This window comes from Typopeltis vanoorti, chromosome 4, assembly GCF_054136105.1.
Source record: "Typopeltis vanoorti isolate ZY-2024b chromosome 4, IOZ_Tvanoo_1.0, whole genome shotgun sequence".
NCBI lineage: Eukaryota > Metazoa > Arthropoda > Arachnida > Uropygi > Thelyphonidae > Typopeltis > Typopeltis vanoorti.
In genome coordinates, this window is record NC_143552.1 from 116,103,841 (window position 1) to 116,131,467 (window position 27,627).

A 27,627-nucleotide genomic window follows, 5' to 3' on the forward strand; every position below is an offset into this window, starting at 1 on the left:
TAACTGTATCAGAATCGCAACAGAAGCCAAGAGACCGGATCTGTTCGAAATAGTCGAAGTGTGGTCTTATCAAGGCCTTGTAAAGAGACAAAATGACATCCTTATCTTTACATGTCAAAGTTGGTTTCAGCATTGCCATTATCTCTTGAGTTGTATTTGCAATTTTTGCTACATGGCCCCTGAACTTCAACTTCTTATCTATTAACACTCCAAGATCCCTAGCCCGATCAGTTTCTTCTAGCACAATCCTACCAATATAATATGACATTGGATATCTAAATACACTAAAGTGCATACTTTACATTTACTGATATTGAACTGACATCTATTTTCCCATGTCCACAATTCCAGCCTATTCAAATCATTCTGTAAGTACTTCATATCAGCTGCATTCCTGATTATCCTACCTATCTTTGCATCATTAGCAAATAGCTGTATGTCACCTGTCAAATCCTTTCCATGTCATTAATGCACAGATTGAAAAACAATGAACCAAGGACTGATCCTTGTGGAACACGACTGCTTACCTTAAATTTTGCAGACTCACATCCCCCACATACCACTTTTTAATATGTCAGTCAGCATCCTCTTATCCATGCTAATATTTTATAATCCACACCCATATTTTTAAGCTACATGGCAAGTAAGAGGAAGAGTAATAATGTTAAATTCTGAATGAAAGAAAATTTAATCCATAAGTATTTCATTCAGATTTAACAAGCAACAACATTCCGGGAGCTAATATTTGTATATCAGAAAATATGAAACTGATTGTAAATTACCAACAGCATTCGTAATTTAGGTATTTTTCTCTATATATTATGTTATAGTTATTCATCGTAAAAATTCTAGAAGTTAAAACTATGTGAACTTTGTGTAAATATTTGTGTCATGAGGCGAATAAGATAATCAGAATAAGCACTGAAGGCCTGAAGCAAACACGTGCACCAGAGAGGAATTGCGCACGGAAGTTTCCCGCAAAGCACGCTAAGGGGAGACAGTGGCACTGGGTGCAAAGGAGAAGTGAGGTTACGTGGGCAAAGGAGAAAGAACGTGACGTAAGAAGGTAAACATTGCACCTCGGATATATATAGAGCATGGAGGCACCAGCTTGTGGCTTTTTTCCCCTTTCATTCGACTGGTCATCAAGTTCGGGAGATCCCATGGAGGTCATATGAGCACACGGAGATGTCTACAGGCAGCCCACTGGTCAAGCAGTAGATCAGCAAAGTACAGATCCCGATCCTGCAGAAGGTACAGCGCAGATCGACAAGTCATGCCAAGCCACTTAACCCGATAGTGGCAAGCCAGAGTTATTTACTTCGAAGGAGGCGAGTCGTCTCTGAGCCCACCAGTTGATTCTTTTAGATGAAATCAAGTAGGAGCATGGTCAATGAGAAGGAAGCACTCCCGAGACAAGTGTGGAGAAGGCCAAGTATTTCTACGGTCCCTGGTAATGTAAACTTTTGTTCTGTTATGTAATTGTGCTAAGAGGGATAATCATTGTTCGCATAAAGAACTTTCAGTTATTCATGTTTCATTAAATGAAAGGACTCTAGAGCTTATGCAAAGTGAGAAAGTGGAACCTTATGTTCTAAGAAAAAGGATTGTGTAGGAATATGTTAATACCATAAGGTGTACACAGTCTGTTAATTCAATAGCCTTTAGGAATGCTGATTACTGAATGAATGTTTAACTATTAATTGAAGCTCTGATCTAGATTCAATTGAGAATTTGAAGCATGTTGTATAATGTTAAGAGAGAGTTTACATCATTTAATTAATTGACCTTATTCTCAAGGATAGTTGTGAATCTATGCCAGTAATTGTTGTTACCTGTAAAATATTTGACTTGATAATTAAATGTGTTTCTTTTGTATTAATCCAATGACTTGCCTGATTTTGTTCCTATTGTACCACTCATAAAGTCAGAACCAAGGCAAGTCAGAACATAGCCACCTTTATGTTTTACTTTATGTAAAACATAAAGGTGGCTATGACTGCAATTGAAATTTAGTTGTTGTAAGATTTAAGTACTTAACGAATTTATCTAGGAGTTATATAATAGTGTACTATTTTGAGCATTAATTCTCTGATTTCTGAGTTATTCTCTTGTCTAGGATTTAGGGTGGCGCAGCATAATATAAATTTTCCCTAAATTCGAAAAGGGATTAGCACCAGGAACGAAACAAAGGAATTGCAGGTACCCAAAGGCAATTCCTTTCTCTTCCTTACTTTGCACACTGTTGTTAAATTAATCGGCAGCCTAGAATTGTAGTGCGACTGCATGTGAACACAAAAGTTAAATATAAACAATAAGAAATTATATAAAAATAAGAGTAAGAAAATATTACAATAAAAGCAGACTAACATTGGTGGATAGTGATGGCAGCAGTCATTGCATAACGTATGTGAAACAGTGTCTGGATAGATTAGAGCAATTGGAAATGGGAGCAAACGTCAGGACAGTAGTAGAAGAGCGGAAGCTCTTCTACTACTGTCCTGAGTTAGTGAAAATGAAAAATGAAATGAAACATGTGGAAGAGGATATTAAACAGCTAAAGGAGAGATTAGCTGATGATAGGAAGGAGGAAGTTAATCTTATAAAGAAAGAATCAAAGGATTGTCGTATATCAGTGTATGGGGACTCAATCATTAGAGGTGTGATTACTAATAAAGTGCACAAAATATGCTTTCCTGGTGGAACAATAAAGCAAATAACTGATGCATTGCAGAGAAGGAAATAACAGGCCTCAAAATTAGTGGTAGTCATGGGCACAAATGACTTTCTTTGGGAAGAAGAAGAATGTTGATAGAAACTTGAGGAAGTTGATGTAGCAGAATTCAAAATTATAATAATGGAAAAACTCATTTAAATATTATTTAATAGTAAAATTTTCATCTGTGTATCTTAGGCATCTTCAGTACATTTATGAAGCTAATTGAACAATAACTGACAAGTCCAAAGGTCGCCAGCTAAGTTACAAAAAGAACTGCAATATATTATTTCTTCCTTTTTATCTAATGGATATAAGAATTCCTTCATCAAAAGAGCTTTGAGTAGTTTTAATATGTCTTCCTCATCAAATACAGAAGATATAACGCACATTCCTATCCCTTATGTACAAGTCTTATATTCAATACCTTGAACCTGAACAGTCTGGACTTGCAGAACATGCCATCATCACTAGACATAGAGTTCATTGGAAGAAGACGAGACTCTTTCACATAAGTCGGTTCCTCATGGAACGGCTTTATAAAGAAACATGTGAAACTTTACACACACACACACATATATATTTTTTTTTAGTTAGGAAATTTATTGACCTTTTTAGTTATCTTATATTAGCTACTTAGATGGTGCCCTTTGGAATTGTCAGTTATTGTTCAATTAGCTTTATAAATGTATTGAAGATGCCCGTGATACACAAGCGAAAATTTTACTATTAAATAATATTTTATGTGAGTTTTTTCATTATTATAATTTTGAATTCGTATGTCTGCTCACGGTACTTCCTTATTAAAACATCTTAATGCAGCAGGAAGAAGCTAGAAAGAAGAATAGTGTTGTTGGGAAAGTCGTAGGCATGTGACCCAGATATGATAACAGTCAATTGAGAAGGCAAGTAGAGATAATGAACAGTAAGATAACTGAGTTGTGTGAAGGAAAGGGGAGTTCAATTTGTAAATCTGTGGAGTGAATTTGAAGGGAAGTTCAAATAGCATAAAGCCGATGGAGTACATTTGAATAGGTTTGGTGTTGGGCATTTAGAAAGGCTATTGTTTTCTGAGAAGACACAGAGTCAAGAAGTTAATGATTAGAGTCTACCTCTGAAACAGGATAGCACAAATCAACAGATTGTACAGCAGGAGGAAGATGGATATGAGGTGGAAAATGTGGTTGCAGCAGCAGCAGCAGCACAAGGTGATGGAATGCATAAAGGTGAGGATGATACAGGTAAGAATGGAAATCAGTCAGGATAAGGAAAACAGGAGTGGTCAAACCAAAGAGAGAGGTGTAATATAGCAGCTAGAAAAGAGAATGTTGGTGCTGGTAGAATGGCCTCAAATGCACAGCGATTGTTATGTTTATTACACAAATGTAAGAAGTATTCAAAACAAGAGAGCTGAGTTTGTAGCACTGATTGAGATGCTATGCCCAAAAGTAACTGCAATAATGAAACTTGGTTGTGTGAGGAGAATGTGATGTCAGGAATAGAATTAGAAGGATAGAGATGTGAAAAGAGGAGAGGGAGTGCTGTTAATGATTGCAGAGGAATTGTGTCTGCAAAGTGTGGAAATTGATAGTGCATGCACAGATTTTGAATCTATGTGGTGCGAAGTTGAAATAAACAGGTTAGTATATTATTATTATTATTATTACCTCAAGACCTCATGGAGTCAAAGACTCATCTGGGAGGTCCTTTCATCACACACACACACATCTCATCATACCGTGTCTTAAACACACTCAAACTTCTTGCAGACACCACACTCTCAGGCAAGGCATTCCAATCATTCACAACTCTGCACGAAAAAAACCTGCCTCTCACTCCCCTACTCAGACCCTCTTTATACAGTTTCCAGGGATGACCTCTGGTTCTCCACTGATCTCCCACTATTCTCTGTAGAACTTCTCCACCATTGATCCTATAACAACCCCTTACCAACTTGTAGGTCTCTATCATATCTTCCCTCTTCCTCCTGTCCACCAGACTCTGCAAATTACATCTTCTGAATCTTTCCTCATACTCGACATTCCAGAGGTCAGAAACTACCTTAGTCAGTCGCCTTTGGACCCCTTCCAACATATCTGACAGGATGCTGTTCTAGACCAGGGAATGTAGAGAATACTGATTGCAAAATGTTTAGGCAAATTACTTAGGCATGTAAAAAGAAGGTGATCATGATGGGAGACTTTAATTACAGGAATATAGACTGGAAGGAGGAGATAGTATATGGGAACAAGGAGAGTAAGTTTGTTGAATTTCTGAGAGATAAGTATCTTAAGCAGCATGTGATTGAAGCAACTAGAGGCTTTAATGTTTTGGATTTGGTTCACAAGATGTAGTTGTTTATGAAGTGTTGACACTGCCACCGGTTGGTGAGAGTGATCGTGAAGTACTTGTTTGGGAAGTAATGCACTTTTGTGCATTACTTCCCAAACCTTAAACAAGAAAAGGTTACAATTTTATTAATACAGACCAGTATTTTACAATAAACATTTATTAAAACCTACCAGTTTCGCCAGCAAACTGTCTGGCTTTTTCAAGGCATTACGGAGATATGAAAGTAAATGCAAATTAAAAGGAACATAAAAAACGTTGTAAACCAAACTAGTATCTATGGTTACAGGTTTCGCGTGACAGAGATGGCTTATTGTTCTTATTCATTATCACGCATGCGTGTTTGTTGTAGACTTGTAATGTGATTACTGGCTAGCTGTAGTTCAGATTGATTGAGCGAGAGGATCAAGTTTTTCCACGAACTGTTTAGAATTATACCCTGATTTCTGTTGAGGTTTCTGCCGGTTATCAGTACTATTGTGGCTTCCTTAAATACATGATGCCTGTAGTCGTCATCTAGATATGGCATGGAGCTGTTTTGCCAATCTATCGTGTGGTTAGACGTGCAGAAATGATGTGCTAAGCCAGAAGAGATGCTTCTGTTGTGGTTTACATCACCAACATGTTCTTTTTGTCTAATTTCTAAACTTCGTGAAGTTTGTCTGATGTAGGCAAGACCACAGGAGCAGGGAATGTAATATACTCCTGGATATTTGTAGAACGGAACTTTATCTTTTGGAGATCCTAAAACTTGTCTGATGTTGGTGGTTGGTTTGAAGACCACTCTGATGTTGTGGGCTCTTAGTATTCTTGCTATTTGATAAGAAATTGACTTGATGAAAGGTATCACTACAGTAGAAATGTGCTGACGGTGGGATTCTTCTTGTCTGGGGTTGTCATTGTATAGATATTTTTTGATGATGTTTTGAGGATATCCATTTTGTGATAATGTGTTGGCTATTAGTGAGAGTTCATTCTGTGTATCCTCCTCTTCTGATATAAACTTTTTGGCTCTATGTTTCAACATGTGGATAATACTCAGTTTGTGTGACTTGTGATGGTTTGAAGTATAGTGAAGATATCTTCCAGTATCTGTGGGCTTTCTGTAAATGGATAATTTGACACTGTTAGGTTGTTTTTTTATCAAAATATCTAAAAAATGCAGTTGGTTGTTGTTTTCTACTTCCAGAGTGAATTTTATCTTGCTATGTATTGAGTTGATCCACAAACGATTTAAGGTTGTCTAAGCTGTCTTGCCATATGATGAATATATCATCCACATATCTCCACCATGCAGATGGTCTCGGAGAGATTGCAGAGAGAATTTCTTTTTCAAGTTTTTCCATGAAAAGGTCTGCACAAGATGGTGATAGTGGGCTTCCCATTGCTAGGCCTTCTAATTGTTGGTATATGGTGTTGTTAACCTTGAAGAAATTAGATTGAAGGCAGTGTCTAAACATCTGTGTGATGTCTAGAGGAAAGATGTCTTGGATGATGTTTATTACCTCTTCTACTGGAACATTGGTGAAAAGGGATACAACATCTAGGCTGGCTAGCATGTCAGTTGGTGCAATCTTAATGGCTTGGAGTTTATTTACAAAATATTGACTATTCTTGATATAGGATTCTGTTGATCTTATTTTATTATTTAATAAGTTTGCAAGATGTTTTGCCAAAAGGTAGGTTGGTGATGATCTTCCATCAACTATTGGACGGAGAGGTATATCCTGTTTATGTATTTTAGGTGTTCCATATAGTCTTGGGGTGATAGGATGTGAGGATTTTAGTGTTCTCTTCACTTCTTCTGGCCAATTGTTACAATTTCTGAGTAGCTGGTTGTTTCATTATGATTTTTAATTGTGGGGTCTCTGTCTAGGATTTTATAAGTTGAAGTGTGTGATAGTAATACGTTTAACTTATCATAATAATCTTTAGAGTTGAGGATAACTGTAGAATTTCCTTTATCAGCTTTTGTAATAATGATATCTTTATTTTTCTTCAAGTTGAGAATTGCTTTTCTTTCATAAGGAGACATGCATAAGAACAATAAGCCATCTCTGTCACGCAAAACGTGTAACCATAGATACTAGTTTGGTTTACAACGTTTTTTATGTTCCTTTTAATTTGCATTTACTTTCATATCTCCGTAATGCCTTCAAAAAGCCAGACAGTTTGCTGGCGAAACTGGTAGGTTTTAATAAATGGTTATTGTAAAATACTGGTCTGTATTAATAAAATTGTATTTCTATTATAAAAACGACCAAAAATGTATACTTTAAGAAAAGGTTACTGCCAAAAATGGATACATATGGAAGTAATAATAATAAAGCAGGTGATTATTGGAAGCTCTTTAGCCAGTTAGCATATCAGTACGTTGGGTAGATGAGCCAAGCAGAAAAGATGTTGACAATACATGGAAACTCACAAGGCAGTATCTGACAAAAGCAATGTATGACTGCATACTGAGGGTTAAGCGAGTAAATAGAGTGGGAGTGAAATGGATGAACAGCAAAATCAAGCAAGCTGTGCTGGAAAAGAAAATGTTATGGAGGAGGTACAAGATATTTGGTGGTAATGAGATCGATGAAGAGTATAAAGTGCAGGCTAGAAAGGTGATGAGCATGACATAGAAAGAAAAGGTGCAGTATGAGAGGAGATTGGCTGGTCAGGCCAAGGTTAACTCAAGGGAAATTTTCCCCTTCATGGCAAGCAAGAGGAAGAATAATTATGGAAGACTAACATTGATGGATAGTCATTGGCAGCAGACTAACAGCTGCAAAGGATATAGTGGAATTATTGAATGAACACTTTATCAGCCTATATCATACTGGTATAAATGACCCGGTACAATATATAGAAGAGAGACAAGTATTAGGAGAATTGGAAGTGAAAGAAACAGAGGTATATCAGATGTTCGTCGGATTAGATGTGAATAAGGCTGTGGGAATGGATGACATATCACCATGTATTTTTAAGGAATGTGCACCACAGTTGGTTATACCCATGACCTAGTTATTTAACATGTTCACTGCCAACTATGAGTATACTCGTAGTTGGTAAACCAGCCACACAAGCCAGCTACGAGTATACTCGTATGACGCTTACCGCCAGCAACGAGATTACTGTACTGACCTTGAAGAACTGAAATTGCTTGGCTTGTGGAGCTAGCATCAAAACTGTGTATTCTCATAGATGGTATATGCTCTGCACAAGCCAACTATGAGTATACTCGTATGACGCTTACTGCCGGCAACGAGATTACCGTACTGACCTTGAAGAAGTGAAATTGCTCGGCATACGGGAACAGACTATGTTGAAGTAGCGTGGCAGCAAACGTGTTAATGAAAGTGTTGCAATGGTAGGGTTCCTAAGGAGTGGAACGATAGCAAAATAGTACCATTCCACAAGCATGGTTGTAAGACAGAAGTCTCCAACTGTAGGCCAGTCTGTATAACTGCAGTTGTGGTCAAGGTGTTGGAGAGATTGGTAAGGAATTGAGTTGATGGACACAGCATTCTTTATGATGATCAGCATGGATTTGTCAAGAGTAGGTCCTGTTTTAGTAATTTACTTGCCTTTTATAAGGTGACGTTATGCAGATAAGGGAGAATCATATACAGTGATATTCTTAGACTTTACAAAAGCGTTTGATAGATTACCACATGATAAGTTTGGGTACAAGCTGCAGAGGTATATTTGTATATCTCTAATCTCATAGTATATTGGTTAGATGGATCAGAGATGTACTCTCTGAACAATACCATAACAGCAGGTTGTGTATGATGGAGCAGTGTCTCAAAAAAAAAGGTGGATAACCAGTGGTGTGCCCCAGGGTTCTGTTCTTGGGCCCCTGCTGTTTAACTTGTTTGTAAATGATATATCATGTGGACTGACTGTGGATCTTTAGTTGTTTCTGATGATGCAAAGTTCAAAAGAATTAAAGTAGCGCTGCTGATGTTACTTCCCTTCAGGAAGATTTGAATAGACTTTTTACTTGGAAAAAAGAGTGGGGTTGTGGTTTTAATATCAATAAGTGCAAGGTGCTGCATTTTAGAGTGCAGAAATATAAGGCTGTGTACTATATCGATGGTGCCGTACTGTAGAAAGTGCATGAGATAGAGATTTGGGAGTGATGGTTGACAGTAGACTGAAGTTTAGAGGGCATATTGCTAGTGTTGCAAAGACTGCACATCATACTGCTGCTATGATAAGAAGTACTCTAACATGTAGGGATAAGGAGGTGGTTGTGCCACTGTATAAAGCATTGATCAGGCCGCACTTAGTCACTTCGTTTTTCAAAATGATGTGGAGAAATTGGAGAGGTTCAAGAGGCAAGTGACTAAGACAATATCGGGACTTTGGAATGCTGGCTATGAAGAGAAGTGGAAGAAATGTGGATTGCAGAGTTTGGTGGATAGGAGGAAGAGAGGTGATATGATAGAGACATTTAAGTTAGTAAGAGGATTTTATCAGATCAATCTAGAGGGGATTATAAAAAGAGTAGAAGGTGAGAGGGGAAGAACTAAGATCATCCCTAGAAGTTATGTAAAACTGTAGTGAAGAGGGGTGTGAGAGAGTAAATTTTTTACATGGAGAATTGTCATTGAATGGAACACATTACCAGAATTTGTTGTTAATGCAAAGAATGTTAAACATTTTAAGATTCAGTATGATAAATATGTTGTTGGTTGAATGAACCTCCCATGATGAGTCTGTCAACTCTATGGAGGGTGCAATAATAATAATAATAATCTCCAATTTATGCAACCATCTTCCATGTTGTATTCTGTCAAAAGCCTTAGCAAAATCCAAAAGTATCATGCTGCATACATTTCCCTTGTCTAGCTTAATGGTAGCATTATTATAGAATGTGAGCAAGTTGCTAAAACATTAACTTCTCTTAGTAAACCCATGCTGTTCATTGCAAAGTAGAGATTCTGCCAACCCATTTCCGAATGCGGGTCCTAACCAACTTTTCCAAAATCTTCACGACCATTCCTGAGATACTGATTGAGATAGTTGAATACATCGGCATTTGCACCACCCTTGTGCAATGGGAATACCATACATTCTTTCCACTCCTTTGGAATCTTCCCTGTTCTGAGACTCAAATTATAGAAGCCTGGTTAAAGAAATAACTGGTTTAGCTGAATACTTTTTTAGCATTTGTGTTGATATCCCATCCCTGTTGTGCTGATTTCTTATTCAGTTTGTGCAACAACTCTAATACCTCCTCCTCATATGCCTGAGTTTCCTCATCCAGCGAAGAGGTAGCAGTGAGCTCAATGTTGCATATACCAGGTTGCTTTTAGCCAAATGGGCACTGATTAGTTGAACAACCTTTCTGCATCTATCACCATCTGTGTTCAGTAAAGTTATTCTTTCATATTCATTCTTTCTTTTACTTGCAACATATAGATAGAATTCTTTGGGGTTATCTTTAGCTTTCAGCATCAGTTTCTTTTCATACTCAGACAACTTTCTGTACACCAGTTGTAAGTCTTCTGGTCCACTATTAATAATTTTCATAACCAACATCATCCTTATGCATATGGTATTCCTTCTGTATCATCCTTTTCTTACAAATCTCTCGTTTGATAAAATTATATATTAATTTAAGTCCTATCCTATTTATTTGTTGACCTCTCGGGACACATTATGCCAAGAGAGTTTTGATGGCAAGGTAATAATCCTAAGTAGAGAGAGAGATCTCATCTTGCCTATAGATTTGGATGTTGTCAAAGGTAAGCTTAGGATAATATGGTTTGTTTTTGCAAGAAATAAGGCAGGACTGTGTTTTGCAGGCATTGAAATTGACAAGGTTATCTGAGCCTCATTGAAGAATGGTTTGGAGATCAGAATTTAGGCTTGCAGGGATTGCTTTCTGCAGATTGTGGTGATTTGTTTGGTGCAGTGTTTGTCAAGTGATAAGAAGGAATCTAGTGTACTGTCATCTGCAAAACTGCAAATTGAATTGGTAGTCAACTGAGTGTGGGTGAGAGGACAGAACTTTGTGGGACTCCAGCATTAGCTACAGAGTTAGAAAACAGGGAACCATCAACTATCACACACAATGGGCATTCAGCGAAAAAATTGGCAACCCAGTTGCAGAAGTCACAGGACAGACTGAATGATGAAAGCTTACTTAATTGATCGCATCTGGCACAAAGGCCTATTAAGTAAGCTTCTATCATTCAGTTATGTTACACACCTCTTGATAAGTGCCATGGGATTTGATAAAATTTCCCACAGCACTTATCAAGAGGTGTGTAACATAGGTGAGCAGATCCTCTGTTGAATGACATTGGTGAAATCCATACTGGTGGCCATTTAAAGTTATAATGGTTTAATGGCATAAAACCAATTCTACAAATGCCACTTATAGAACAATAATGAAACAGTATAGCTATTAAATTATTATTATTTGTATTAGTTTAAACAAACTTTCACAAAGTCACAGATCAATGTGGGATGTCTCATTCAACCAGCAACATATGTATCATATTGAACCTTAAACTTATCATGCTCTTAGCATTCACTACACCCCCCCCCCCGCTCTGATAGTGCAATGGAAAGTGGTGGATGTGTGAAAACTCATCTCCCACTTTCATTAAAAAAGAAATTTACTTCTCATTCTCTTGTTCTTCTTATTATTATTACGGGACACCTCCAGGGAGTCCAAAGACTCATTGAGAGAGAGAGCACCTACTCTACAAATCTCTGTCTCCATCACTCAGTTCACCAACGCCATCTATTACCCACCACCACCACTAGTATTTCCACAGACAATCACAATATCCATGCCTATAAACCCACAGCCTTTTGGCTGGAAAGCGGATGCCCTAACCACTCGACCAGGCGGCATTCTCCTTTAACTTCCAGTGATGGCCTCTCTTGCTTTCTCTGGTCTATGTATAATCTCCTCCCCCCACTTAAACTTTTCAATATATAGTTCTGTAGTTTGCATTTCCTTAACTGCTAACAAATTTCCTTAGAGTGTCTTAGTTACTCATCTGTGGACTCTCTACAGAGTTTCCTTACTGCACTGGAAATCATTTGACCAAATTTGTGCACAAAAATTCATTTATGTTCTGATCAAGTCTTTGCACTCTGGTAGGTATGACCACTTTCTTATGCTCTACTTGTCAGTACTCCTTATCATCTAATTCATTGTACAGCCACTGATTTCTTATTTGCAGAAGGATCAGACATACCTGTGAAATTTCTGACATTTATATATAACTGTATACTCTCAAGCAAAGGGTAACTTTCGTTTCTTATTGATATTTTTAGATTATCTAAAAATTGCACATTGAAGTTTATGGGAACATTAAGTAAAATATTGTATGTGGCCACATAAGGGTTACCCAAGTTCTTTGATCAGTTCTTTGGCCAGGGAGAAACAAAAATGTCATCCTTATTTCTCTGTGTTCATCACTGAACAAATATCTGAACAATTTAAGCTCACACTTAAATAACAAAAGTAATCCAGTTTTATCTGAGGGCGCTAGTGGGTCAAGCGCTACGAACGTGTTTTGAAGAGCTCCTGATTCAGATAAGTTTTACTAGGAATAATTAAGTATATATGCGTAATTGTTTAAGTAAGAGCGGCTGTAAACGTTGTACGCTACCGATATTATTAGTGTGGGTTTTTTTTTTTCTTGCTTAAACTAAATACGAAAACGTTAATATTAGACCTAGTAACCTGCAGAGAAAAAAAAAAAAAAAAAAATGGCGGCGGCATTGTCATTCCATGATTTTAATTTGGATTTCAGTCGGTTCGTTAAGTGTGAGGTCTGTTATATGTATTCCTTCGATTACATAAATGATTTGTGGATGTTTAGTGCGGATGGAAGAAGGGTGTGTGCGAAATGTGACCTGAACGAGGAATTGATGAATGCGAATATGAAGTTGATGACAGAAAGTGCTAGTACCGATTGTGTCGCGAGTGCACGTTTGAAAGAGAAGGATGGCGGGAAAGACAGGCGAAAAAATGTTAAAAAATCAGGAAATAAGAAAAAGAGCGATTTGACAACCGTAACGGATGTTAAAAGGGACCAAAGTGAGGCGGAAAGAAACGAAATTGAGAGAACGAATGAAAGTAGAAATGGCGTGGTGCAGAAATCGAAAGAATGAATGATAGCGAAAAAAGAATGACTGATGGCAAAAGTTGGACGCATGTTGGAACGAAAGTACTGAACCAAAGAAAGATGAATGACAGTAAAAGTGAGAAGAATGATAGCGAAAGTTGGACGCATGTTAGTCCGAAAGCACGGAAACAAAGAAAGATATGTGAGAGTGAAAGTGAGAAGAATGATAGTGAAAGTTGGACGTATGTTGGACCGAAAGTACGGAAACAAAGAAGGATGAATGAGAGGGAAAGTGAGAAGAGGGGGTCGAGAGTTAGAAAGTTAGAAAGATTTAATGATAGAGTGAATGTGTCGCGAGGTTCAGAAAGTGAATTGGATTGGATGAAGCAAGAAATGAAATGGATGCGGAATGAAATTAAGAGAATTCAGGTCAAAACTATTAAAATAAATCATGATGGCATGAAAGAGTTAACAAAAGATGAGCGAGTGGCATTGTATGGCGACTCCATTATTAAAGGTGTGCTAGAGGATAAAATGCACAAGGTATGTTTTCCAGGCAGTAAAATGAGTAGAGTGATTGAGGCATTGAATATGAGGCGGGAACGAGCAAAAGAGTTAATTGTATTAATTGGTACGAATGATTTGAGAGAGAACAAAGAGCATGTCAAAATGAATGTCAGGAGACTGCTTGGAAAGATAAAGGAGAATAGTGTGACAGGAAGGGTGGTCAGTGTGTTGCCTAGGTATGATTGTGGTGAAATGAGGCGGAGAGCAAGGATTATGAATGATATTCTGGCTGAAATGTGTGAGGAGATGGGAGTACAGTTTGTTAATGTGTGGAATGAGTTTGAGGGACGAAGTGAGCTGTATGGGAGCGATGGACTGCATTTGAGTGGTTATGGTGTGAGTCGCTTGGAGAGACTGCTGCTGGAAGGTAGAGAAGTGAATAGAGAGAATGAATCAGATCGAGAGGGGAGTGATGTGGAAGAGCAGGAGAGTAAGACAGGAGAGATTGAAGGAGTGGAAATGAATGTGGAAGTGAGTGGTATGAGTATAGAAAATGAGAGAATGGGTGTGCAAGAGGAGCAGGGAAATGGGGAGGCTCAGGGTGGACAGGGATACACAGCGTGAGAAAGGTGGATGCTCCAAGAGGAGGCGAGAGAATGTGTAGGCAGGAAAGTAATGGGATGATCAGGGATCAAAAGGAAACAGATGGAATTGCAAAGGGTTCTAAAATGAAGAAGCAGAAAGGAAAATGGCCCCAGTCCAGCATGGAGAGATCACATCGAGTGAGTGGTATCAGTGGAACTAACTGTAGATCCAGAAATGAGTTGTTGTGTTTGTATACCAATGCTAGAAGTATAAGAAACAAGGCGGATGAAATGGTTGCACTAATTGCATCTGTGCACCCAGAGATTGTCGGAATAAGTGAGACATGGTTAGATGAGGATGACATCCTGACAGGAATAGAGATGGAAAGGTATGATGTGTTTCGTGAGGATAGAAGGGGTAAAAAGGGAGGGGGAGTGCTATTGATGATAGAGAAAGAGTTATGTCCATACAAGGTAGAGATGCAAGAGGGAAATGGGGCCAATGGTTTTGAGGCAGTATGGTGTGAGATAGAGGTGAATAGAATCAAATACTTGGTGGGATGTTGTTATAGACCTGGTAATGTGGATGGTGGTGATAGTGAAATGTATAGTCAAATAAGCCAAGCAAATAAGAAAAGGGTGATCATTATGGGTGATTTTAATTATGGCAATATAGACTGGAATGAAGAGATAGCAACCGGAAGTAAAGAAAATGAGTTTCTTGAGTTTTTGAGGGATAACTACCTCAGACAGTATGTAACAGAGGGCACAAGAGGATTAAGGATCTTGGATTTGGTCATCTCATCGGAGGATGTAATTATCAATGAGGTATCAAATCATCCACCAATTGGTGAAAGTGACCATGAGGTGATTACTTGGGTGGTTGCCAGCAGTGCAAGGACCCCTGTGAAAAAAGGGTATATGTGGAACTACAAGGGGGGTGATTATGAAAAGCTCAGGAGACAGCTTGCAGGTGTAGCATGGAATGAGGAGTTAGCTGGAAAAGAGATCAATGCAGCTTGGGGGATTTTCAAAAAAATATTTAGTGGATGCAATGTCTAAATGTATACCACGGGTGAGAAGGTTAAATAAGTTAGGTGTGAGATGGATGAATAAAGAGATTAAGCATGCAATACAGAGAAAAAGGGCATTGTGGAGGCAGCATAAGAGAAGTGGAAGTAACCAATTTCATGAGTTCTACAAAGACCAGGCAAGGAGAGTGACTTGGTTGGTGAGAGTAGCTAAAGAGAGGTATGAACAGCAGTTAGCTAATGAAGCTAAAAAGAATCCTAGGGAGTTCTTTCGATATGTAGCCAGCAAAAGAAAGAATGATTATGGAAGGATGACATTGATTGGAGGAAATGGTATAAAGACAGCTGTTGCAGAATGTGTGGTGGAGATACTTAATGAGCAGTTCATAAAGATCTTTCAATCTTGTGAATGTGACTTCATGGAGAGATTAAGAGCAGTTGATGATGGGGAGGAGAGACTGACTGTAAGTGAGCAAGAGGTGTTTGGGGAGTTGAGTAAACTAGATGTAAATAAGGCTGTGGGACTTGATAATATATCACCGCGTATTCTGAAGGAATGTGCCAGAGAGTTGACACCTGCCTTGACATATTTTTTTAATACGAGTCTTGCACTTGGTCAAGTCCCTAAAGAGTGGAAGGAGGGCAAGATTGTGCCACTTCATAAAGGAGGTGATCGAACTCAAGCATCAAACTATAGGCCTATTTGTGTGTCAGGTGTTGTGGTTAAGTTTAATAAATTTAGTTTAATCCTTTATCCAAGTGTGAGCAAACAAAGTTTGCGCCTGAAAGTATCTTCAGGACTAGGGCAAGGTGATACAACACCAGGGCAACTCGTTGCAAAGGTGTAGCAAGCTACCAACACTCCTGTCTCAGTATCTCCTTTAATGCAAAACACATCTCCTTGCGGATATGTTTCATGTTATGCATTAAGGGACGGGCCACTACCCAGACTAGTTTCGACCTTTATTGAGGTCTCTTCAGTGGGAGCCAGGCCCAAGCTGAGACAAGCTGAGATACTAGGCAGAAGCATTCGTAGGTCATCTCTACCTATAGGAGTTGCCAAATGGTGTGCCACCCTTTTTTAATAAATTACTCTGGATTTAGAGAAAGATGTTGAAAGTTTATTTTTCACTTGGTTAGAGTATAATAAATTTAGTTTAATCCTTTATCCAAGTGTGAGCAAACAAAGTTTGCGCCTGAAAGTATCTTCAGGACTAGAAGATAGTCAAGGGTGGCACACCATTTGGCAACTCCTATAGGTAGAGATGACCTACGAATGCTTCTGCCTAGTATCTCAGCTTGTCTCAGCTTGGGCCTGGCTCCCACTGAAGAGACCTCAATAAAGGTCGAAACTAGTCTGGGTAGTGGCCCGTCCCTTAATGCATAACATGAAACATATCCGCAAGGAGATGTGTTTTGCATTAAAGGAGATACTGAGACAGGAGTGTTGGTAGCTTGCTACACCTTTGCAACGAGTTGCCCTGGTGTTGTATCACCTTGCCCTAGTCCTGAAGATACTTTCAGGCGCAAACTTTGTTTGCTCACACTTGGATAAAGGATTAAACTAAATTTATTATACTCTAACCACGTGAAAAATAAACTTTCAACATGTGGTTAAGTTGTTGGAAGAAGCTTGTGAGAACTAGGATCCAGAGTTGGGTTGACAACAATGGTATAATCTTTGATGGACAGCATGGATTTGCTAAAGGGAGGTCGTGTTTTAGTAATCTACTTACTTATTACAATAAAGTGACTGCTTCCTTGGACAGAGGAGAAGGATACACAGTAATATACTTGGATTTTGCAAAAGCTTTTGATAGAGTACCTCATGATAAGTTGACAGTCAAACTAGAGCAGATGGGGTTGGGTATTAGATTAGTGCATTGGATTGGAGACTGGCTATCTGATAGGTATCAACAAGTTGTGTATGGGGGTGCAATATCCAGGAAAAGGAAAGTCACTAGTGGAGTGCCTCAGGGATCTGTTTTAGGGCCATTACTATTTAACTTGTATATTAATGATATTGGCGAAGATTTGGATGGAGATATTCAGTCGTTTGCAGATGATGCAAAGTTGGGACGAACCATAAAGAGTAGTGAAGATGTTGTGGCCTTGCAAGAAGACTTGAATAAATTGAGTGATTGGGCAAGCAAATGGGGATGTGAGTTCATTGTTGCAAAATGTAAGGTTTTAAAATTTGGAAAACAAAGATGGGATGCAGAATTTATGCTTGGTGAGAATATATTGTTGGAAGTAGAGGAAATAAGAGATCTGGGAGTGATAGTGGATAAGGATCTAAAATTTAGGGGACACATCGCCAAAATTGTGAAGACAACACAAAGACTCCGGGAATGATGAGGAGGACACTGACGTGTAGAAGTAGGGAGATTCTTGTTCCATTGTATAAGGCTTTGATTAGGCCACACATGGACTATTGTGCCCAGATTTGGTCACCTGGTTTTCAGAAGGATGAAGAGATGTTGGAAAGGGTCCAAAGGCAACTGACTAAGGTAGTTTCTGACCTCTGGAATGTCGAGTATGAGGAAAGATTGAAAAGATGTAATTTGCAGAATCTAGTGGAGAGAAGGAAGAGGGGAGATATGATAGAGACCTACAAGTTGGTAAGGGGTTGTTATAGGATCAATGGTGGAGAAGTTCTACAGAGAATAGTGGGAGATCAGGGGAGAACCAGAGGTCATCCCTGGAAACTGTATAAAGAGGGTCTGAGTATGGGAGTGAGAGGCAGGTTTTTTTTGTGCAGAGTTGTGAATGATTGGAATGCCTTGCCTGAGAGTGTGGTGTCTGCAAGGAGTTTGAATGTGTTTAAGACCCGGTATGATGAGATGTGTGTGAGATAAAAGGACCTCCTAGATGAGTCTTTGACTCCATGAGGTCTTGTTTAATAATAATAATAATAATAATCTTGAATTCTATTTTTCATTTGAAATCGAACCTTCTGTAGGTCTCATTCATTAAGTCTGTCTTTCCTATTGAACATATTTTTGTGTTCAGTCTATCCCAAATCCTTTACTACCAAGCAAAAAGCAAAATTTTCTTTCTGGCAACTGCTGATGTATATTAAACTGCATATTTGTTAAATTGTACAGGTAATGACATTACATAATTTCCTGTGCAGCTGAGCTTTGGTATCAGTTAAATATGAGGTTGCAGGTAAGAGCTTTCTTCCCCTCCTCTCTCTCTCTCTTTTACATGTGAACTTCAAAAACTGTATCACAGAAGTATATCTTTTCCCTAGAGTATTGTTACAAATAAACAGTAGGTTTGACTTAAATTATTCACACACAACCTGAACAGCAAAATCACTAGGCTGTCATAATAATAATCATTATTATAAAACCTCCATGGAGTCAAGAGACTTATTGCAGAAGGTCTCACTGACACATACACTGTTTATCATACCATGCCTTAAATATGTTCACCATCTCCACACTCACTATACTCTCGGGCAATGCTTTCCAATCACTAACCACTCTCCATGCAAAAAACCTGCTGCTCATCCCCCTTGTTCCTACTCCTCCTTATACAGCCTCCAGGGATGACCTCTTCTTCCTCCCACTATTTTCTGAAAAAAAACCTCTTCAGCATTCAGCTGACAAGAATCCCTCTTACTAATTTATGTCTTTATCATATTCTCCTCCAATCCCCCTAGACTTTGTAAATTGCATCTCAAACTTTCTTTGTATTCAACATTCCAGAGACCAGAAACCACTTTAGTTGATCTCCTCTGGACTCTTTCCAATATCTTTTGATCCTTTTCAAAATTAGGTGAGTAAATTTGTACACAGTAGTCTATATGTGGCCTAATAAATGCCCTATAGAAAGGAATCATAATCTCTTTACTTCTAAAAATCACTGTCATCTGCATCATTTCCAGAATTTGTTGTTCTGCCCTTGCAATTTAGCAATGTGTCCTCTAAAATGTTGTCAATCCAATTTTGGATCTTTGTTTCCAGTAACCTCTTAGTTGAAGAACTGGAGGGGGGGGGTTGCATGTGAAAAACATTTTGTGCAATTAAAGTGTACTTCAAATTATGTAATACATAGCCTTTGTATTACATGATCTAATTACCATGAATATGTTTATATTTAGGGAAACAATTCGTACCTGAGTAACAGATTGTTATATGAAATGATATTGTATCAGCAAAGTCTTATTCTATGTAATTTTATGTTTCAACAGAAATATATTCTAAACTAGAAAAAGATGGCAAAAGTGGTGAAGAAGATACTGATAACTATATTGCTTGTCAACAGAGCATGAACTTAACAACAAATTGGATAAATTCTAATCAAGTAGTAAGTATTATTTTCCTTCATATTCTTTACTTCAGCTTTATGGTGAGCATATTGTAATTATAGAAATGTTTACATTTTTATATTTTTCGACCTATTGGTTTAGAAAAAAAATAGTTATGCTCTTGCCAATTTTTTGACAGTTATTTGAAAGTGCTAATGTAAAGAAAATTATTCTTAACCAGTATGTTGTTATTATTATTATTATGATTCAGGCCTCCATGGAGTCAAAAGACACTTAGTGGGAGGTCTTTCCCAGAAAACATAAAGTGTATCATGCCACTCCTTGAAAGCATTGACCTATGTACTCTAACCACTCTATCAGGCAATGCATTCCATGGTTCAACCACCGTCCATGCAAAGAAACCACTCCTGACCTTCATGCTCACAACTTCCTTTTGTAACTTCCAGGGATGGCCCCTTGTTCTTGCTCCTTCCCCCCTGTTCCACCAAGTGAAATAACTCCCCGGTGTCAACCCTATAACTACCTCTCAACAGTTTAAAAGTCTCAATCATATCACCTCTTCTTCTATCTGCCAAACTCAGCAGTCCACATTCCTTCAGTTGATATAGTCCTGAAACCATCTTTGTTATCTGCCTCTGTAACCTTTCCACAGTTAATTTATCCCCTTCAAATCCTCAGGACCAAATTTGAGAAAAAATAGTCCAAGTATGGTCTGATCAGGGCTTTATACAATGGAATGTCAACTCTCTAATCTCTGCAGGCAGTGCCTTTCTCAGTATTGCAGCAATCCTTTGAGTTACCTTCACCACCTTAGCAATATGCTCCTGAATTTCAGGTTTCTATCACTCATCACTCCCAGATCTCTTGTCTCCCCTACCTCCTTCAGTACAGCTCCTCCAACAAAGTATGCTGCCTCCTATCGATGTATCCCAAACTTCAAGACTTTACATTTTGCTGCATTAAACTGAAACCCCCATTCATTTGTCCATCTGTCTAGTTTATTCAAATCCTCTTGCAGGGCTGCCACATCTGCACTATTAATAATAATCCTTCCCAGCTTCACATCATCTGCAAACAACTGAATATCCCCCTGCAATCCATTGACAATGTCACTGATATAAAGATTAAACAATACAGGTCCCAGTACTGAGCCTTGTGGAATCCCACTTGTAACCTTATGCTTCCTTGATATTGCCCCACCATACACAACTCTCTGATACCTATCAGACAACCAATCCTGAATCCAGTTGACTAACCCAGCATCTAAACCCATGTGCTGCAACTTAAATATCAGCTTATCATGTGGCACCCTGGCCTTTGCAAAATCAAAAAAATTGACAGTATATGCCTTGCCCTCATCAATTGCTCTTGTCTCTTTATTATAAAAGGCAATCATATTACTAAAGCAAGAGTGCCCCTTAATAAATTCATGTTGATTCTTACAGATTACCCTCATCTGCACAACGCTGTATATGGTCTCTCACTAATTTCTCCGAGATCTTAACAACTACTGGTGAAACACAAACTGGCCTATAATTAGACACCTCCAGTCTGCTACTGCCCTTATGCAATGGCACTATTGTATCTTCTTTCCATTCGTTGGGTACCTTTCCCACAGCCAGACTTTCATTGCAAAGCTAGGTCATCAGAGCTGTCAGATCTTTAGCACATTCTCTCAAAGCCCGTGGTGAAATGCCATCCAGTCCGACAGCTTTACTGACATCCTGAGTACTCAGTATTTGAAGCACACTCTCCTCTTGCACCTCTAAACCTCGAACCTGCCCTATTCCTCTGGTATTAAAACCTACTTCTCCAGGATGAAATACTCTAATAAAGTGTTCATTGAACAACTCTACTATGTCCTCTGCATCAGTCACTCTATTCCCATTTTTATCCCACAACGTCTTCCACAATCATTTCTCCTACTAATGGTCTCTCATTGCTATAAAATTCCCTAGGATTTTCTTTGGATGTTAGGGCCAATCTCTTCTCATATTCCAGTTTTGTTTTCTTTACCATACTAGTCACTCTCCTGGCCTGAGTCTTATATTGTTCATGTAGCTGCTCTCCATCTCTCTCTCCTTATATCTCTTCTATAACCTCTTTTTCACCCCCAGTTCCTGTTTGATATTGTTTGTCTTCCACTTTGTCATCCAAATTATGTATTCTTCACTCGTGGAATATAGTTTACTATTGCTGCTAACAAATATTCCTTCACAATTTCTCAAGCACTAATGATATCTTGCCCTAATTCTTCCCGCCATTGAACTGTCCCAAGTTGATATCTAAGACTATTATAATCACCCACCTTATAATTCTAGATATATTCCCTTCTCTTTGATACTCCTGCATGTCTATTCATCTTCCAAGTCAAAACACATGATCACTCTCTCCAACTGGGGGAAGAGATGCCATCTCAGTTATAAGTAGGCGCTTCTGATGCTTATGACCAAATCCTAAACTCTTGAACCTCGTGTTCCTTCTATTACATGTTGCCTAAGACATTTGTCCCTGAAGAATTCTAGAAATTCCATTCCCTTATTATTACATGCATTTTCCACTTCCCAATTTATACTGCCGTAGTTAAAATCTCCCATAGCAATCGTTCTTCTTTCACTTTCCAAGTTCAACTGTCTAAACATCTCCTTCTCCTCACTCTCTATGCTCCTTGGCTTGTAGTAACACCCCACTAAATATCTTGTCCTGTCCACCTCTACCTCACACCATATGCTTTCAAAACCATTAGTGTTAGTACCCTCCAAAGCCTCCACTCTGTGAGGACATAAGTCACCTATACTTTCGATAAATGCTGTATCCTGCTACTTCTATTTCTGTTATTATATCATCTTTCTTCAACACATCTCAGAGATCCCCATTATCTTTGGACATGCTGATGCTATCAGTCAATGCCACAAATTCATCTCCTTTATTCTGGATACTCGTGGCATTAGTACAAAGCACAAAAATGTCATTGGTCTATACCTATCATTATCCCCTCCTAACTCCACTGGACTCAGCATTACCTGATGTATTCTCCCCTTCTCTCAAGTACCTATTACAACAAGAGGCCACTCCTGCGACCATCCATCCTGGTAATTGTAGTTTCCCCTGCAGTGACACGCTGACTTGTTCAGAGAACAGCAATCTCTCAAGATGCCTGCATCCTTCTTCATTTAAATGCAACCGGTCTCTTGCATACAGTTCCTTTCTGTCTTCAAATGCACTCAAAGTATCCAAATATTCCAAGGCTGTCTTCTCGCATATTCTGGCTATCATGCTATTCATTATTAATGCTCTTCTACTCAGCTCGTCATTATCATACCTGGGCAACACACACACACTTCCCTCTCTGAGTTTTCTTCTGTACAACCTCAAGCATGAATCTCAGATCTTTCGCCACCTGATTTACACTGCCACTCAAGTCATTTGTGTCCACTATCATAATCATTTCATCCACTCTTTCACCCTGCTTAATTGCCTTAGCCACACTTTCTATCATTCCTCCAGTCAAACACTCCTCTGGCATTGTATCTTGCATCAACAAGTCTCTATACATCACATCTCTTACCACTCTGTTTCTTGATTGCTCATCTGCATCCATCATTCTCTTTCCTCTAACACTTTCTCTCTCTCTCACACTATGTTCCCCTACTTACCTGCCATCTTAGCATCTCTCTATACTTGGTTCCAGCCCCCCCCCCATTGCATTCTTCTTGTTCCCCTCTCTCTTACTGTTTCTATTCTCCCCCTCTTCTATCAATCCCACACTCTCATATATATATATATATATATATATATATTCAAATTTTCCCCACTGAGTGTATACTTTACATCCTATCATTGCTTACCAAATTTCAAAAACCATACACTTTGCAACAATGAACTGAGAGTTCCACTTACCTGCCCGTTCATGCAGTCTATTAAAGTCCTCCTGCAAGGTCAAAACAGCTACTTGACTCTCCTCAATTTAACTAGTGATATTCAGCTGCAAACAGCTGAATATCACTAGTTAAACCCATCCCAAAATCATTAACATACAAATTGAACAAAAATGGTCCCAAAACTGACCCCTACGGTACACCACTAGTAACCTTCCTTTTTCGGGATACTGCCCCTTCCTCATGATTCCATCCTGATCAGGATGAAACACCCTTAGACATTGACCACTGAATACCTGAACAATGTCTACTCAGTGGTATTTCTAGAGCTTTTGCCATCCAGGACAGTCCGTGAGTTTGCCGCTCCACTCAATATACATCAAAAATACTATAAAAAGTCAAAACGACGTATAGGGTAAGGTTCAAAGTGCCCCCCCCCCAGCTATGCCATTACTTCTACTTGCCATATATCTAAAAACCTCTCTAGGGTTTTTCCTTGCCTGATTTACCAATTTCTGCTTAAACTGCACTTTTGTTTTCCTTACTGAGTAACTCTCCTGGCTTGCTCTTTATACTCTTCATGTAACTGATTATTACCGTTATTCATCTTGTACTGCCTCCAAAATACTTTTCCAGATTTCATGCTTAAGCTAAGCTATCTTATTCATCCATTTTACATCTACCTTATTCAGCATTTTGGTCTTCGGAATATATTCATACATTGATGCTATTATGTATTTCTTTGTCAGTTCCCAAGCAGCATTTATTTCTTTGAATGAAAGGTATGACATGAAAGGTAATGGAAATGTATATGGAACCAAGGGGATGTGGTAAATCAGTTTAACATGATGTCCCTTATAAAAAAATAAAAATAAAGTCCTCCAATCTGCCCAGTTAGAGACATCTATTACCCAATACAGAATATTCTAGCGATTATGGACTAGGAGAGCTGACCCAAGCGAAATGGGATAATGGCAAGAACAATTACTGTTCATGATTCCAGGATTCCATAATGGCAAAGTTCGGAATTTCATGTCCTGCCTAAAGATATTTATACATATTGATTCCCATGCTGGTATTTGAACTCCAGAAATCTATTGGGTGGAGAGTAATATTCTAACAACTTGGTCAACCAAGCTGCCAAAAGAACATTATATATAGAGATAGCCCAGGAACTCATTAATATAGTGTGTCTTCTAAGGTATCTTAGAATTATTATGCATAATTCACTATCAATATAGCAAATACATAGGAATTTCATGAATGATTTGTTATAGTGGTTAGTTTGTTATAATGAATTTCTTTTTGATAGCATCCTATTTATGAGGTTTTGATCAGGCTAGTGAAATAGTTTGGAATAGTAAATGAACTAGTTATGATGGTTTGCGATAAGCTAGAGTCATCTACTGTATATCCTGGAAATGGTTTATTTTTTGTCCGAAATCCAATGATAATTGCTCTGTTCAGTAGCATGTAACTGGCATTTAGTAAATTTGAAGAATAAAACGAAGAAAATTATACAGTTTTATAAAAGGACCTTTCATTGATATATATATTTTTCTGTTATTATTATTATTATTAATAATAAGCCCTCCCCTTGTCCCACAGAGTCAGTGGATTCATTTTGGGAGGTCTCACTCAACCGACACTGTATCTTTTATACTTAATCTTAAACTCAGTGACGACACTTCTAGCATTCACAATGCCCTCCTTCAACAAACTCTACTTATCTCTCACATTCTCCAAAAGTAGGAGTAATTGTTGATATTAATTTATGAAAGGCCCTTTCATTGATATTTTTTCTTTCATTATTATTGATAACTCACCCAGCAATGTATCTTTTATACTTAATGCCAGAATGCAACAGTTGAAGAACAAGATGATTAAGATGAGAATGGTACGATGTATTTGCATAGAGAGATTATATGTTTGGTGGATACAAATGGAAGGGCGTGAAAGATTAAAATAAAAAATAAAATACACTAACCACTATCTTTTATTTGAGTGGTTAGTGTATCCACTCTCCAGCCAAAAGGCTGTGGGTTCGAATCCCACCATGGGCATGGATGTTTGTGATTGTCTATGAAGATACTAGTGGTGGTGGACAGTAGGTGTTGGTGTAGTTGATGATGGTAGTTGCGGTTGGCCATAGTTGGTGGATTGAGTGGTGGAGATGGAGAGTTGTAGAGTAGGTGCCTTCCCTCGATGAGTCGTTGGACTCCTTGGAGGTGTCACATAAATAATAATAATAAATGAAGTAGTAATAAAAGAATGAATCAAAATTAGTACTATATGGAAAGAAATTCTATTATTAAAGGTGTAGTGAATGAGACAGTGAACAAAGTCTGTTTTCCAGGAGGGAATATGAACACAATGATTGGCCCAGAATACATGAGAAGTAGTTGAATCTGGAGAGATATATGGGATAAAGAGTTATGGGGGGGGGGCAAACAGGAGAAGGTGTGGAGAAACCACAGATTGTAGGGCTGATAGACCAAGAAATTCTTTATTGGCTATGCTTATTTATGAATAGCAGGTGTATCCGAAATAAGGAAGATGAAATTGTTGCATTGATTGAGTTTATTCACCTAAAATAGTTGGAATAAGTGGAACATGGTTGGGTGAGAATGGTATTCCTGATTGGAATAGAAATGGAAGGGTTATGATTTTTTCATGAGAATAAGAAGAGAAAGAAAGGAGGGGGGGAAATTACTGCTGAATAGTAGAGGGGGGGATTATATCTACACAGGGTTGAGACACAAAGCGAAAATAATGGCAGTAGTTTGAAGCAGTATTATGTGATGTGAAGGTTGACAGGATAAGATATTTAGTTTTGTGTTGCTATATGTAATGCAGAGTAATATGGAGAATAGAGACAAAGAAATATATATAGGCAGATTGGTTTCATAAACAACAGAAGGGTGATTGTTATAGGTGATTTTAATTATGGTAATGTTAACTGGAATGAAGATTAGGATCAGGAATAAGAAGAATGAATTTCTTGAGTTCTTAAGGGACAACTTTTTCTTAGGCAATATGTGGTGGAAGGCACACAAGGATTGAGAGTCATGATTTGATTATATCATTAGAGGACATACTTGTGAATAGAGTGTCTAATCTTCCTCCATTTGGTGAGAATGACTTAGAGGTGATTACCTGTTTTGTAGCCAGTCATATGAGAACGTCTGTGAAGAAAGGATACATATGCAACTACAAGGTGGTGATTAGACAACTGGAAGTTATATCATGAAAAGAGGAGTTTCTTCTTGGGTATCAATTAAAATATATTTAACATCAGCAATGTTCGAGCATATTCTCAAGATGAAGACTAAGTAAGGTAGGAATAAAATAGATGAATGAAGGATTTAAGCATGACATTTGAAAAAAGATGGTACTGTGGAGGCCACTCAGTATGTGATTAAATTGTTTTATTTTTACTTGCTTGTTTTATAGTCAAGACTGGTAACATGTCTGTTAATAATTTGTATGGCACTGGTTTTCATCATGTGTGGAGATGAAATACTTGGCTATTCGTTTTTGATACCAATTTGTATTGTGGAGTTTTTATGGTATTAAATTTTTGTTTATTTAATTGCAGTCTAGAGTCAGTTATTATTTATTATTATTATTATTATTATTAGGAGCCTGTGTAGCTCAGTGGATGTGGCGTTTGCACACCACCGCGCTAGGCCGCACGAAGGAAGTCTTGGTTTCGAGTCTAGTCGGCGACTAGAGGAAATTTTTCTAAGCCTTTTTTCGACCGGTTCCCGAGTTAGTCGATCTCTGGCACGGGCAAGCAGGTTTTTCCTCCCGGAAACTCGGGTTTTTCGTCCTGTAAACTCAAGAGAATCGACCGTAGAACCCACATTATTTCAGACATTAAATATATTGTGTTAGGGTTAGAGACCACGAGATGGCGGCACATTTGAGCCGTCTCTCTTCACTGCGTACCGCTTAATTAGTGATAGCCTTGGGCCATCTGTCTCTGATTGGGTACCAGTGGAGATTGAACTGCCCACTCAGTCTCCAAAAGTTAGATAGGGCTAAATGGCCTCGCCTACTCCCGTATATACGGGAATAAAAAAGGCATTAGCTGATTTTTTTTTTTTTTTTTTATTATTATTAATATAACAGTGTCTCAATGGAGTCAGAAGACTCATCGTGGGGGGTAGACCCTACATTGGGACCCTCAA

General features: G+C 38.3%; 1 protein-coding gene across 1 annotated transcript in view; it reads left to right on the forward strand.

Annotated features, from left to right (window-relative positions):
- Positions 1-26,684, forward strand: part of LOC150107627 (neprilysin-11-like) — a 190,674-nt gene extending 163,990 nt beyond the window's left edge. Inside the window, exons 14-15 of the mRNA XM_090392140.1 lie at positions 19,479-19,594; positions 26,466-26,684. Of these exons, the coding sequence (XP_090248266.1) occupies positions 19,479-19,594; positions 26,466-26,684 (335 nt within the window). The remainder of the gene's footprint in view (positions 1-19,478; positions 19,595-26,465) is intronic.
- The last annotated feature ends 943 nt before the right edge of the window (positions 26,685-27,627 follow it).